Source organism: Penicillium antarcticum (assembly GCF_028974205.1).
Source record: "Penicillium antarcticum strain IBT 31339 chromosome Unknown utg000004l_segment0_segment0, whole genome shotgun sequence".
NCBI classification, from domain to species: domain Eukaryota; kingdom Fungi; phylum Ascomycota; class Eurotiomycetes; order Eurotiales; family Aspergillaceae; genus Penicillium; species Penicillium antarcticum.
Genome location: NW_026695302.1, coordinates 274,806 through 288,458, shown reverse-complemented (window position 1 = coordinate 288,458; position 13,653 = coordinate 274,806). Strand labels below are relative to the sequence as shown.

General features: G+C 52.5%; 5 protein-coding genes across 5 annotated transcripts; 2 read left to right on the top strand and 3 right to left on the bottom strand.

The window, feature by feature from the left end:
- Positions 1 to 341: 341 nt before the first annotated feature.
- Positions 342 to 3,614, bottom strand: N7508_004066 (putative capsular associated protein; the record flags this gene model as incomplete). Its single annotated transcript, XM_058462132.1, has 6 exons — positions 342 to 2,348; positions 2,395 to 2,547; positions 2,598 to 3,011; positions 3,069 to 3,388; positions 3,450 to 3,508; positions 3,571 to 3,614. 6 exons carry the CDS (start codon positions 3,612 to 3,614, stop codon positions 342 to 344), a joined length of 2,997 nt encoding a protein of 998 aa, XP_058320757.1.
- Positions 3,615 to 4,647: 1,033 nt separating this feature from the next.
- Positions 4,648 to 7,837, top strand: N7508_004065 (ribosome biosynthesis protein KRE33; the record flags this gene model as incomplete). The annotated part of the gene is made up of 2 exons (XM_058462131.1): positions 4,648 to 7,622; positions 7,696 to 7,837. 2 exons carry the CDS (start codon positions 4,648 to 4,650, stop codon positions 7,835 to 7,837), a joined length of 3,117 nt encoding a protein of 1,038 aa, XP_058320756.1.
- Positions 7,838 to 8,158: 321 nt separating this feature from the next.
- On the bottom strand, positions 8,159 to 9,694 carry N7508_004064 (putative disulfide isomerase; the record flags this gene model as incomplete). The annotated part of the gene is made up of 3 exons (XM_058462130.1): positions 8,159 to 9,437; positions 9,488 to 9,495; positions 9,551 to 9,694. 3 exons carry the CDS (start codon positions 9,692 to 9,694, stop codon positions 8,159 to 8,161), a joined length of 1,431 nt encoding a protein of 476 aa, XP_058320755.1.
- Positions 9,695 to 10,005: 311 nt separating this feature from the next.
- N7508_004063 (F-box protein) lies at positions 10,006 to 11,499 on the top strand (the record flags this gene model as incomplete). Its single annotated transcript, XM_058462129.1, has 1 exon — positions 10,006 to 11,499. One exon carries the CDS (start codon positions 10,006 to 10,008, stop codon positions 11,497 to 11,499), a length of 1,494 nt encoding a protein of 497 aa, XP_058320754.1.
- Positions 11,500 to 11,859: 360 nt separating this feature from the next.
- On the bottom strand, positions 11,860 to 13,622 carry N7508_004062 (uncharacterized protein; the record flags this gene model as incomplete). Its single annotated transcript, XM_058462128.1, has 3 exons — positions 11,860 to 11,941; positions 11,994 to 13,402; positions 13,464 to 13,622. 3 exons carry the CDS (start codon positions 13,620 to 13,622, stop codon positions 11,860 to 11,862), a joined length of 1,650 nt encoding a protein of 549 aa, XP_058320753.1.
- Between the last annotated feature and the right edge of the window lie 31 nt (positions 13,623 to 13,653).

Here is a 13,653-nt window from a genome sequence, read left to right as displayed (position 1 = left end):
TTTTTTATGGCTTATGTTTATGGGCGCTGTTGTTTTGTGAATACCCCTTCCTCTCGTTAAAATTTGATTGCATTTGCATTGCATTTGGTTCTATATATCGGTAGAGGTGACATGAGTATTGTACTTGTAGAAGTTCTAAGAAAATTCCTGGTAGAGATCTGGATATTCCGTAGTGGGTCCCTAGTGGGCCTAAATGCGCCAACATCTGGGCCGTGGAGATGAACATTAAGAATCATGGCTAACAAAGATGTATGAGTACCTTGATATATATGTACCATTTGACATTACCATTAAAACCAAAACTAAAGCCAAACTCAACACCCCCAATGCAAGCCCAAAACTCAAGGCTTATAAGCAAGGACATCACGCTGATCATCAGTAACACGCCCCCACTCCAACAAAAGCCTAAAGAAATAAATCTCCATATCCTCCTTCCTGAGCGCTTTCCGCGCCCAATCCCGTCCTTGCTCGGCAATCGCCTTGCCCTGCTTATCATGCGCCTTCATACGCACCTGCGGCGCACCAGGGCCAGGACCCTGAGAAGCTGCTGGAGAGGGAACGCCTGCGAAATAAGCTAGTGTACTCCAGAGCCCGTGGAGACGGATGTCCACTGGTACGAAGTGTAGCCAAGATGTGACGCGTGAGTCAAACCATTGTCTGAATAGGCCCGTTTTTAGTGGCAGGCTGTGGCTGTGTAGGAAGGGGAGGAAGCGACCGCTGAATCCGGCGCCGTCGAGGTCGAAGAGGAATTTGTGGGACCAGTGCGCTTGGAATTCGCGCCAGCCTACTGTGCCCATTTCTGCCGCTTGTTCGTCGCAGTCGCCACAGCGGACGATTGGGTCGGCTAGGTGGACGTTGGTTTCTAGGTGGAGGGTTTCGCTTGGGGCGGCGCCGTCCATTATTTCGTAGCGGAATGTGCCTGTGCCGTCGTTTGTTGGGAGGAGGACGGATACTTCGTTGTTGGTATTGTTGTTGATTAAGTGGGCGAAGCGTTGCCGGGGCATGCCTTTCCATTCACCGAAGCGGCTGACACCTTCTGATGTACTGCCGACCCAGTAGAGGGATGTTGCTTTGTGGCTATATTCTGGGTCGGGATGTTCGTCTGTAGGTTGGTATTTAACCTTGTCGATGTAATTCCATGGGCTGGGGAAGAGTATGTCGTTGAAGCCCGAGAGAGCACTTTGACTGAAGACTGGGACTAAGTCTTGTGAGACCTTGAATGAAGCTGGGGAGATGAGAAGTCCGTGGATGAACGCGAGGTCGGGTTGGTGGCAGATGTCGGAGGCGATGTTGAAGTCCAGTGGGAATTGGCCCATGGAGTGAGGTGCCGCGCATGATAAACAGAGATCACGTCGGTTCCAGATTCTCTGCGAGCGTGCCTTCGACGAAGGTGGGCATATAGCGCTCACATATGGATCGAAGACACCTCTCCACGCACCATCAGTAAAGATGGTGGTGTTGGTCAGATCGGCGGGTTCGATTGGACCCCAGCCCTCTGGTCGGTTCGCCGACCAACGGTTCACTGCCTGCTCTTCAGGGACCATCGGCTGGGCGTGAGCATGGCGGTTTAACAGTGACACCTTCTCCCAGGGAACTGCAACACGCGGTTCATCATTCAAATTGAACACCAGATCCATATCTGGGAGGAATTCGACAAAGTTCTCCATCATGTCGGCAGCTCCCTGTACCATCCACGCATGTGTCGGCTTAATCCCTTCTTGAACCCTAGCCTTTCCATCCCGAATGCTGATAGCGCCGAGATCGTTGAACGGATTGGTTGCTAATTGAGATGTCATTTCTCGTATTTGCTGTGGAGCCAGTGCTCGGAAAGGAAGTACGTTGTGATAGATCTGATCGAAGTCGTCGATGATTACTGATGACTTCTTAGTGGCGTATTGATACCACTTGTCGAATCCAGGTGGTGGATGCTGGTTGTATCGCCTCCGATATTCCCCAACAGCATCTCGGAGGGACTTGCTCGCAGATGCCTGGGCCATGTAATTGTCATGCTGAATTGTGCCTTCATGTATGAGGAAATCAATTGGATGGATGGGAGAGACGCGATGTTTATTCACTGCAAAACCCAGACTGATTCCACAAAGAACAACGAAAAGTATCTGTATGGCAATGTTGGTGCGGTACAGAGGTTTGTATTCTTCGTCATGAACCACTCGCGCGAGGAGGAAGAGAATAGCACCGGTGAGAGATGCTACCATCGGAAGAACCGAGTGTGTCAAGGAGATGAATGGGTAAGACGAGTGTCCACCAACAAGGGCCGACACAGAAGAGAAGTAAATGACCATGAAACCGCCAATGATTGATATACCAACAATATCAAAATGCGGTAACTGGAAAGTCAGTTGATAGTTCAGCAGATAAGCGGGACGAACTTACCATATGCCAAGCTGACAAGACCAGAAGTAGCAGTAGTATAGCTTGACTGAAAGCACCACGCGAGTACTCGAGGTCCAATGTGGGTTGCCCAGCCAGTTCGGGTGAACTGTCTGATACCTTGAGACCTAGGATACACCAGAACACAGAAAGGCCCTAACAAAATGTCAGCAGGCGTCACCCTTAATTGTAATGTCGCCACTTACAAGGAGACCAGCTCCAAGGAACATCAGAGTGCGCTTTCTCCGCGACTCATCAAATTGACTGCCAATTCGACATAGCTCGGTGATTCCAATCAGTAATGCAGAGTCGGCAAATATATTGAAGACCCTAAATGAGCGCATCTTCGATGCGCCATGCAACACCACAGGACATATGTAGGTCGATCGATTTCCAGCTGAGAATGACGAAGCTAGGAGCCCACTGATCGATAGGAAGGCAGCTGCAATAACACCTCTAAAGCAGCTCTGCGTGAGATAATGGAAGCTCCGACGGCAAACCGAGTAAGTCACCTGCAGCGGCAGCTTGTCAAATCGTTGCGCAGGGACATAAGCCTCCACTTGTCGCGATCGCTGGTTGCGCCAGTAGTCGTAGAGCGAAATAACGAATGGAATAGTATACTGTTGGTGGCATTTGGTCAGTCGCGGATCGAATGGCCGGGCTATTCAGTCACATACAGCATATCCAAACGGCACGCATTCGCTGTGTCGAGTAACTTGACGGAAAGACTCGACTCGCAAGCCACCCAGCCCCACCAATAAACTAAGTTTTATCCACCATGATCGGTTTCGCAACGAGGGGCGATTCTCAGCTTCGCCAAATGTGAATGAGGAGGTCGATGCACGTGAAGGTAGCTCATACTGCTCCGCGAGGGGTACACCCGGTCGTTTGAATGTCGGCGACGAGAGTTGTGACCCTGTTGGAACAAAGCGACCCCATAGCAAGAGGACAAGCCCGCTAAGGAAGCAGACTAGAACTGATGTACTGACAGGGCGATCTGAGGCGACACGACAGTCAGGTCACGTTACGGAACTGGCGCATGCTCGGTGGCGACTTACCAAAAGCGAACGTGGTGTTGTATGAGGTAGTAAGGAATAGCGAGCTCGTTAGGAATATTCTGCAAGAGTGCAATCATAAGCTTCTGTCTTCAAGGTGGTCCCGCCAGTACTCCATACTCACCCCACAGAGACCTTCAGCCCGAGGTCGGGGGATAATTGGACCATCATGCGCCCGGTCGTCTAAACCCGCTTGAGAGCGTCTCCTGCCATCGCGTGCAATTTATATCAAGAGAAGAGAAAAATCGAAGAGCAGTGGAGCCTCAGGGGATTGACAGGAAACATGGCACAAAGCAGGGAAGGGTCGAAGGGCCAGAGATCGGCTAATCAGAGGCATTGGGAGTGCTGATCCATTAGGGTTGCGTCAACGGGCGGGCTAGGGACATTGGCATCAACCACGGACCTTACATGGAGACTGACTGTATCTTTGCCCAATGGCAAATCAAACGGCAGTGGACATTCCCAGCCACTGGGTTAATGTCCGGATCTGTTAGCTCCTTGTATTAGCCGCTGTTGTTCTGGGGTTATGGCTGGTCAGCAGGAAATGCTGGGCCGATCAACGGCCAGAATCAAGCCTCAGTTGATTCGTGACCCACTTAACATCGTGAGGTCACTAAGACTGTATACGGTCGCATATACCACGCCCAGCCTCGTTCACAACCCATGTGATTGGTGTGCAGACATGACAATACATCCAAGGCTGACATGCTTCAAGGAGGTCAAGCTGTTCATGCATCGAAATAAAGATGGCCGAACGGACCCATAGAAGGTTTAGCGTCAAACGACCGAATGGGGCAAGGGAAAGTATGCTAGGCTCAATTGGGAATGGTGTCATGCATGCTCATATGGGAAAAGGCACGGGCGGCCATGTCAGGTGACTCACAGGGTCTTGGGCAGTGACAAAGGACATTTGATCAGGTGATCTGCTAGCTTGATGCCTTGTGGATCTGGCGTGAAGGCGGTATCCATCACTAGGCGGTGTCAGGGAGCAGTATCATTTTTTTCTATCCGTAGGGTTTTTGGCTGCAAGACAAGACTGCAGTGTTTTCGATCAACACCAGTCCAATTCACCTGTGTCTCCTGTTTATCAAGGAGCTTGACCAAGGAGAACTTCCTTTGGTTTATACCCAGGCCTACTCTTACCGAAAAGAGGGACATACAATCACCTCAAGGCCAGCTCCGCGCCTCACATTCGGTCATCATGCCCCGCAAGGCTATTGACTCGCGGATTCCCGCTCTTATTCGAAATGGTGTCCAAGAGAAGAAGCGCAGCTTCTTTGTGGTGGTTGGCGATCATGCCAAGGATGTCATTGTACACCTGCACTACATCATGTCCAGTGTGGACGTGAAGCAGAACAAGTCCGTTCTGTGGGCTTACAAGAAGGACCTGCTCGGTTTTACGAGTCACCGCAAGAAGCGCGAAGCGAAGATTAAGAAGGAGGTCAAACGAGGCATCCGCGAGCCGAACCAGGAAGATCCCTTCGAGCTTTTTATCACCCTCAACAACATTCGATATGTCTACTACAAGGAAACCGAGAAGATTCTGGGTAACACCTACGGAATGTGTGTGCTGCAGGACTTTGAAGCCATGACCCCCAACTTGCTGGCTCGAACCGTCGAGACTGTCGAGGGTGGTGGTATGGTCATCCTGCTGTTGAAGAGCATGACCAGTCTTAAGCAGCTCTACACCATGTCCATGGATATTCACTCGAGATACCGAACGGAAGCACACGACGATGTGGTCGCTCGTTTCAACGAGCGTTTTATCCTGTCTCTCGGAAGCTGCGACTCATGTCTGGTTGTCGACGACGAGCTGAACGTGCTGCCCATCTCCGGTGGTAAGACCGTCAAGCCGCTTCCTCCCCCCGAAACTACCGACGAGGCTGCCTCTGGACCCAAGAAGGAATTGAAGGAAATCAAGGAAAGCTTGGCTGATACCAAGCCTGTCGGTCCTCTGCTCAGCCTGGCCCGTACCGTAGATCAGGCAAAGGCTCTCTTGACCTTTGTTGATGCTATCGCCGAGAAGACACTTAAGAGCACCGTTGCCCTCACTGCCGGTCGTGGACGAGGAAAGTCCGCTGCCCTCGGTGTTGCTATCGCCGCAGCCATCGCTCACGGCTACAGCAACATCTTCATTACCTCCCCTAGCCCGGAGAACCTGAAGACTCTCTTCGAGTTCGTTTTCAAGGGCTTCGATGCTCTTGGATACCTCGATCATGTCGACTACACTATCCTGCAGTCAACCAACCCCGACTTCAACAAGGCCGTTGTGCGCGTCAATGTTCACCGTAACCACCGTCAAACCATCCAATACATCCAACCCCAGGATGCACAGGTTCTCGGACAGGCTGAGCTTCTAGTTATTGATGAGGCTGCCGCTATTCCTCTCCCATTGGTGCGGAAGCTGATGGGACCTTACCTGGTGTTCATGTCGTCTACTATCAACGGTTACGAAGGCACGGGCCGGTCCCTGTCTCTGAAGCTGATCCAGCAGTTGCGTGAACAATCTCGTGGTGGTCTCAAGACGGACGATACCGATATTGCAGACCGTGACACAGGAAAGGCGACCAAGAATGCCGACAAGAACCTTACAGGTCGCTCATTGAGAGAAATCACTCTCGCAGAGCCCATTCGTTATGCTCCCGGCGACTCTGTCGAGAAGTGGTTGAACAAGGTTCTCTGCCTTGACGCTACTCTTCCCAAGTCTCGCATGAACACACAGGGTTGTCCTCACCCGTCTCAATGCCAATTGCTCCAGGTCAACCGCGACACGCTCTTCTCTTTCCATCCTGTTTCCGAGAAGTTCTTGCAGCAGATGATGGCGCTCTACGTTGCTAGTCACTACAAGAACACACCTAACGACCTCCAGCTTATGAGTGATGCCCCCGCTCACCAGCTCTACGTGCTTGTTCCTCCTATTGATGAAGAGGCCACCAAGCTCCCTGAGCCTCTTTGTGTCATTCAGGTCGCCCTTGAAGGTCGCATCAGTCGCCAGAGTGTCCTCAACAGTCTCAGCCGTGGCCAGCGCGCCGGAGGTGATCTGATTCCGTGGTTGGTCAGCCAGCAGTTCCAGGATGAGACTTTTGCCAGTCTCTCCGGTGCTCGTATAGTTCGCATTGCCACTAACCCCGAGTATGTTGGCATGGGCTACGGTTCCCGCGCCATGGAGCTCCTCGTCGATTACTTCGAGGGTAAGTTCACCAACCTCGACGAGAACACCGCTGCCCCCGAGGAAGAGATGGTTCGTGTCACCGACGAAGAGCTCGCCGGTTCCAGCCTCCTGGATGACAACATCCAAGTCCGTGATATCCGCACCATGCCTCCTCTCTTCGGCAAGCTGTCTGAGCGTCGCCCCGACGCCCTCGACTACGTCGGTGTCAGCTACGGTCTCACCCCCTCCCTTCACAAGTTCTGGAAGCGCGGCTCCTTCTCCCCTGTGTACTTGCGCCAGACCCCCAACGAGCTCACTGGTGAGCACTCCTGCGTGATGCTCCGCACCTTGACCAGCGGACCCAACGACCCTGCCTGGCTCGGCGCCTTCGCGCGTGATTTCCAGCGCCGATTCCTCTCCCTCCTGTCCTACCAGTTCGGCCAATTCCCCTCCGTGCTCTCCCTCAGCATCTGCGAGTCTGCCAACGCTGGCGCCAAGCTCGACGACTCCATCAAGCCCCGCGCTCTGACAGCCCCCGAACTCAAGCAGACCTTTTCGGCCTTCGACCAGAAGCGTCTGGAAAGCTACGCCAACAACCTCTTGGACTACCACGTCATCCTCGACATGGTGCCCACCCTCTCCGAATTCTACTTCGCCAACCGTCTCTCCGGCAAGGTCAGCCTCTCCGGCGTGCAGCAGTCCATCCTCCTCGCCATTGGTCTGCAGCACAAGAGCCTGGATGCCCTAGAGAAGGAGTTGAACCTCCCCTCTTCCCAGCTCCTCGCCATGTTCCTCAAGATTGTCCGCAAGATCTCCACCCATTTCCGCACCTTGCTCGAGGAGGATGTCGAGAAGACCCTGCCCGCCAGAAAGGTCCGTCTTGAGACCTCCGCCGCCCATGACGACGAGCCCGATAGCCAGCATAAGCCCCTGCCTGTGAACCTGGATGATGAGCTCCGCGAGGGAGGCAAGGAGATCGAGGAGGAGATGCTCGCTAAGCAGCACGCCTTGATTGAAGCTGACGGGTAAGCCATATCTCCTAGTCTAATTACCTCCTTGTTCTATTTGAATGAACAATAACTGATTCACAGCCTCCAGAGACGCAAGCTTTAAGCTGCCCAAGCAGACCAAGCGCAAGAAGGGCGAGACGGCGCGCGAGATCTACGATCAGGAAATTGACTCGAAGAGACAGAAGGTCATCAAGAGGGGCACTGAGGGCCGCAAGAACAAAAAGCACTAAATGTATTAAGTCAGGGTCTGGACTATTTTTCTTCTCTTTCTCTGCATTTGTGTTCGGTGTTCGGTTTGGTCTGAATGACTTGCTCTCTCTGTCTCTAGTATTGTCTGTACTCTTCGATTCATGTTTCTAATAGGGCTTTCGTCCCTTGTATATATGAATCATATGTTATGTCTACATTTTGTTGGTGCTACGTAGAGTTGGTTTAGATATGCTGTAATGTTTTGTTACTATTTTAGCTTACAGGCATATGCGCGCTGTCAAGGATGCATACTGAATTGCAGGTAGCCGGAATGGACATCGGCATTTTCCGATGAGAGTTCCTCACAGCTCATCGTGCTCAGGCTCGACCTGCTCCTCGGCCTCAGCTTCAGCTTCAGCTTCGGGCTCAGGGGCAGTCTCGGTCTCGGTCTCGGCCTCTGCCACAGGCTCGGCCTCCTCAGCGCCAGCAACAAGACCCTCAGGCAGCTTCTCCTTAGCACCCTCGCCAAGACGAATAGCATCAACCCAAGACTCAACAGCAACAGCTCCAAAGTCCTCACCCTCAGCGGTGAACCGGCGCCACCAGCTCCGGCGAGCATTAAGCGCAACAACCTCCACAGTAGGTCCCTTGGTCAGACTCAATGCAGTGCGCAGGATATGGGAGACAGGGTTGCTAGCGGGGATAGCATACAACGGGAACAGGTGCGTACCACGCTGAGCATGCTTGTGACCAATCTCAGCTAGGCTGGCTAGCGCAGCTGTAGCAGGGACTGGGAGGGCTTCGTCGGACTCGCTCGCCTCGGGGAGGATGGCTAGCACACATGTTCCGGACTTGGGGGCTAGGCAGGCTGCTTGGAGGGACTCGGGGGTTGAGAGGGTGGGGATTGCGGGTGCGGGGACGAGGGTTGGGACGGGCTTGGTTTCTTCCTGTGCGGCTGTTGGCTCGTCGTCGGGCTCTTCGGCGACGGAGGTTGGCTTTGCTGCGGGCTTAGACTTCTTAGCCTTGGGCTTCGTCTTGGGCTTGGAGTCTGCGGATGCGGGTGCGTTGGGTGCGGCAGCTTGGCTCAGGAACTCGGTGATAGGCTTCTTCTTCAGGTCGCCCTGGTAGATCTGGGGTTCGTCGCCGGCGACGAGGACAAGCGCCGGGAGCGAGGTGACTCCGAACTTCTTGACAGATGCGGTTTCCTTGTTGCGCACCTGGGCGATGTCAATGGCGCCGAGGAAGTCGATTGCCAGGGCGCGGATCAACGCGCTTGTTGTGCCCTTCTCCGTGAAGAGGACGGCCTTGGGCCGACCTTCGTTCTGTCCGAGCCACTTGTCCAGGTCTTTGTCTGTTGCGCGCTTCACATGGTTGGGAATGTGATCGACGACTGCGTCGACGATGCCTTTGGCACTGCGCGCGCCTTGGTAGTCCTCCACGCGTGGCTTTCCGGGTTTCTTGGATGGCGTCATGATCTTGAGGGTTGGGAAGCCCTGCACGCCCATCTGGCCGCAGAAGGCTTTGTTCTCGTCATCGTCGCAGTTGATCGCGGCGACGTTCGCCAGACCATCGAGGTTCTTCGCGGCTTTCTCGTAGGCGGGCTTGAGGCTTTGGCAGTGACCGCACCAGGGAGCGTAGAACCTAAACAATGCGCATGAGTAAAGGTCCGAGACGCGGAGTGGGGAGCTTACTCGACGATCTATACCAGTCAGTCAATTAGTTCATTGCGCGTGCAGTGTGGGCATGGCACTTACCGAGGTGTGATTTGACTTCGCGATGAGCGAGTTGTAAGTTTTGGGGTTCAGCTGCAGCACCGGGGAGTTCTTGGTGTATAGTCCATCGGCGTTCACAGGCAGCGCTGCAAGCAGCGACGTGACGAGCAGGAGACTGCTGTACATGATGAAGGTGTTGAATCAAATCAGGTCAGGTCACCGTAGAATGTTAGAGATTCTGAAGAGAGAAAAGCCAGCTGGCCCCAAACATCACGCAAGGTGTCCTGAAGCTCTTGGCATGCGGAGGGTATTTTGTCAATAACCTCAAAAGTCGGATACGCAATTTTATTATAAGAGTTGACTTATTTAGAATAGTATTGTTTGCTTGCTTCTAAAGGATTGTTATAATTGCCTGTCACTACTGTTCAACTGTCTATAAATGTAGTCCAGCTGTATAATCTCCTACCTCCAACACTCTCCCTTCTATACATCCAGCAATGCCTCCGGAATGCCATGACTTGGCCTTTCTACCCCGCGACGTCTTCTGGATGATTCTTGCGTATCTCGAACCTCACGATATCATCCGCAATCGTCGAGTCTCGCGTGCCTGGCGCGAAGCCTTTAGCAACCCCTCCATTCTCGTTCCACGCCTGAGATGGGAGTTCCCACGGACAAGAGAAGCAAAGGCCCTTGACAATGGGACTGCAGACCCACATCGAGGTTGTCAACTCTTTGACCAAGTCGCCGCAAGATATGATCATCTAGAGCGGGCAAAGCCCCGCTCTATCAAGAAGTATGGATTGTGCGGTGCCTTCGGCAGCTCGCGCCAGCGTGAATGGTTCCCTGTTCAGCCCTGGGAATATCACTGCAGTCATGACACGGGCATTGTCGATATCCAATTTGAAGAGGCTTTGTGGTCTTTCGATGGTGGGCTGCTAGTATTCCCCAGTGCCGAGAGTCAAGGTCTCATGCTCTTGGATTTGGAAACGGACCGCCAGTTCGAGGTGCCGTTCACCATTACCGGCAGGGTTGTTCGCCGAGTCAGGATTCAGAAGCGGCTCCTTGTTGTCGAGTGGGCTGAGCCTATGGCTTTCCACTGGCTAAATGATAGCGACGGTGTACATCGTCACTTTGCGTCTTCGTTCGATATCGTCCAGGGCGGGAAAGATGTCTGGAGTATTACCCAGCGCAATGAATGGAAGATCATGTTCTTGGGCCATCCTCTCAGCGAGCGAGATCGTTTTTTCTCTACGCACAACAACACACATTATGTGATCTACATGTGGCAGCCCAATCGTAGCCTATACACCGCAGACGAGGATGCACCGATTGAATCCTTGTTCGTATGGGACATCTCACAGGTGTCATCTCACCGGCCATCTGAATCCTCTTCAGGAGTACTGCGCGGTGGAGTTCCTGAAGATGCCCCAAGAATCGTGGCACGTTTCGGTTTCCGAGACCTTGACTTCTTCTGCGTCCGCCAACGAGGCACCCCAGCCATCTCCCGGCTTTCTATCACGGATGATTCCCAGGCGATACAAATTGTTGATAATTTCCTGCATGAAATTGAAGGTCAAGGGACGCCTGACCCAGAAGCTGGAACTGGTATTCGTTTGTGTCGGACCACATCCATCCCAGTCATCGGGAATGGACCCCACAATCGTACATTGCATGTCGACTTGTTACCAGTATACCGCGGTAACTGCAGCTTGCAATCGGAGTTCCTTGGCTACTCGACTACATACGGGAATAACTGGACCGATGTCATCGCTCAAGTTAGCGATCCTGATCTAGAGCTTGGCTTTTGCCTCTATTTTGAGCTCAATGATCCCCACCATAAAACTATCAGGCTGGGGGTCTGGGCGCCTGGCTCGAATGAGAATCGTGTGAATGTTGATTTTACGGGGAGAGCGAAACTGTGTGGCTGTGATAGATATCTGGTTGGTGAGAATACTTCCCGGGAGCTGGTTATCTATCGTTTTGATCGATGAAAAGAGGGCATGAGATGTACATCTTATGGGAGAAGGTGTGCGGCATTGGATCTTCGTTCTCCTCCGTGGAAAATGACGGGCAACTAATTCGGAAGGTATCCAACGTTGGCAGACTACGCTCCCTCTATCTACTACATACAGTACCACGAGGGTCTTAGACTCCGGTGCATCTATGCGCATAGATCTGTTACATAGAGCCGGTCTCATTTACGAAAATCTAACAAACACTAAGCGGGAAAAGATAGGGGTCCGATATATCCTTGTTTTTGTTCTGTCGTACATTTCATTGTCCTCGCAGGCATTGAAGCCAAAGTAGCTAATCATGTCGGACCCTCGTCCTAACGTACACATGTCAAAAAATCAATCGTCAGATTCATCGTGAGATGCACCGCATATATCGGCCTTTTCCTCCTCAGGTACCTGCAAAACAAGGGTCCGTAAACTTGCATCGGACGCACGCCTTCAGACCGCATCCAGGGCACGTAAGTACATACAGTGGCTTGCAGAGACCACACCGGTCACACTTCGCAAGGTTGAACTCCTTTTTCCAGGAGCCAATGTGTGCACAATCAACCGGTTTATTCAAATGGTGCGGGGGCTCGACATCTCTGACTGAGCTTCGGAGTGCCACCAACCAACCGATGTAGGTCTCCAAGATGACTCCGTTAAGCTCCCCATACAGTTCATTTGCTGTGTACTGCTCAGGATGAGCGCGGATCTTCTGTTGGAAGAAAGGAACCAGATGCTTCAGGGCCTCGCAAGTTCCCAACTGCGAGTTAATGTATGAGTTCTTGTTGGTTGAATCCTCACTGAAGTCCTTGTTGGTAGGCTGAAGAGGTGGGGAGCTGTCGATTGGGTCTGTGAAGCCTGCGGGTGCGTCTTTGATCGAGTTCTCGGTGGTATCGGTAGTATTGGCAGTATGAGCAGCTTTGGGGGGCTTGGCAGCGTGGCTTTGAGTTGGGACTTTGTCAACCGAGCTAGCAGCAGAGTTGCAGCCGGTGAAACGCTTGTGGGAAATCCGATTGGCGCTGGGGCTGAAATAGGGCTGAGCTTCGTTGGTGACTTTGGGTCCAAAAACATGTCCAGTGGAGCGAGATGTAGGCTTTTGCCGGTAAAAATGGTTGCCATCGTCCTCATCCGTGTCAACATCACGCGTGTCGGGAGTAAAACCGAGGTCTTCTTCCCCATAAGGTGGGTCAGTGGACTCAGCAGGCTTAGATTTGGCAGCCTTGTGTTCGGCAAACTTGTCTGCAGCAGGCTTGTAGTCGGTAGGCTTGAAGGGGCCAGTGCTTGTGCCAGCGTAATGTTCCTTTTCAACAAACTTGTTGGAACGATCTGGCCTACGGGGATTGAACACACTGCGGTTAAAGCCATCTCCAGCCTGAGTCGCCATAGCATCTGGGCCACGGTTGGACTCAGGCCGATAGACCACGTCGGGTTCAAAGTCACCAGCTTCTGTCACCATATCACTCCTGTCATACGCCATGTATCTTGCCTTCTTCTTCTTGAGCAATTTAGCACGCAGATCTTCCATCTCAGGGTCAATGCCTTGCCATTCACGGCTCCATTGGTCGCTCTCTTTTTGGAAATCCGCACGTTTGGCCTTACTATCTTCAGAGTTTGGGTCCATGTGAACACTATTGCCGTAACTGTGCATATAGTTCAAATCTTTGCAGGCATCAAAGGTATCGCGGTGTCTGAAAGTCTCAGGATTGGGAGGCGTTCGGCGTCTTCTCTCTCTGGGGCAACGTTTCTTTCTTGGGTAGGAGTTGCCATAGGCTCCTGAGGTCCCAGTTGGCAACTTGCATTCAGGCTTGAGTGAAGCGAATCTAGCTTTGCACAGTGAGCGGTCGAGTTGGCTCCGACGAACAGGGTCTCGAAGAATTTCAACCGCATCTGTTATCTGTAAGCAAGGTGTCAGCAATGTATGTCTCAAGTGAAGAGCCGTAGGTCGATTTATATACCGCGCGAAAACGCTCAGTGGCAGCATCAGTATGGCCCGCCTTGTCAGGATGCGACTTTAGCGCAAGCCCTCTGTAAACGGCGTTGATATCTTTGATATCAGCGTCGCGGCTGACGCCCAGGACGGCGTAGCAGTCAATAGTCAAGCCAACAGTAGACATACTTTTTTGTCACACCACTGTGAACTTAGAA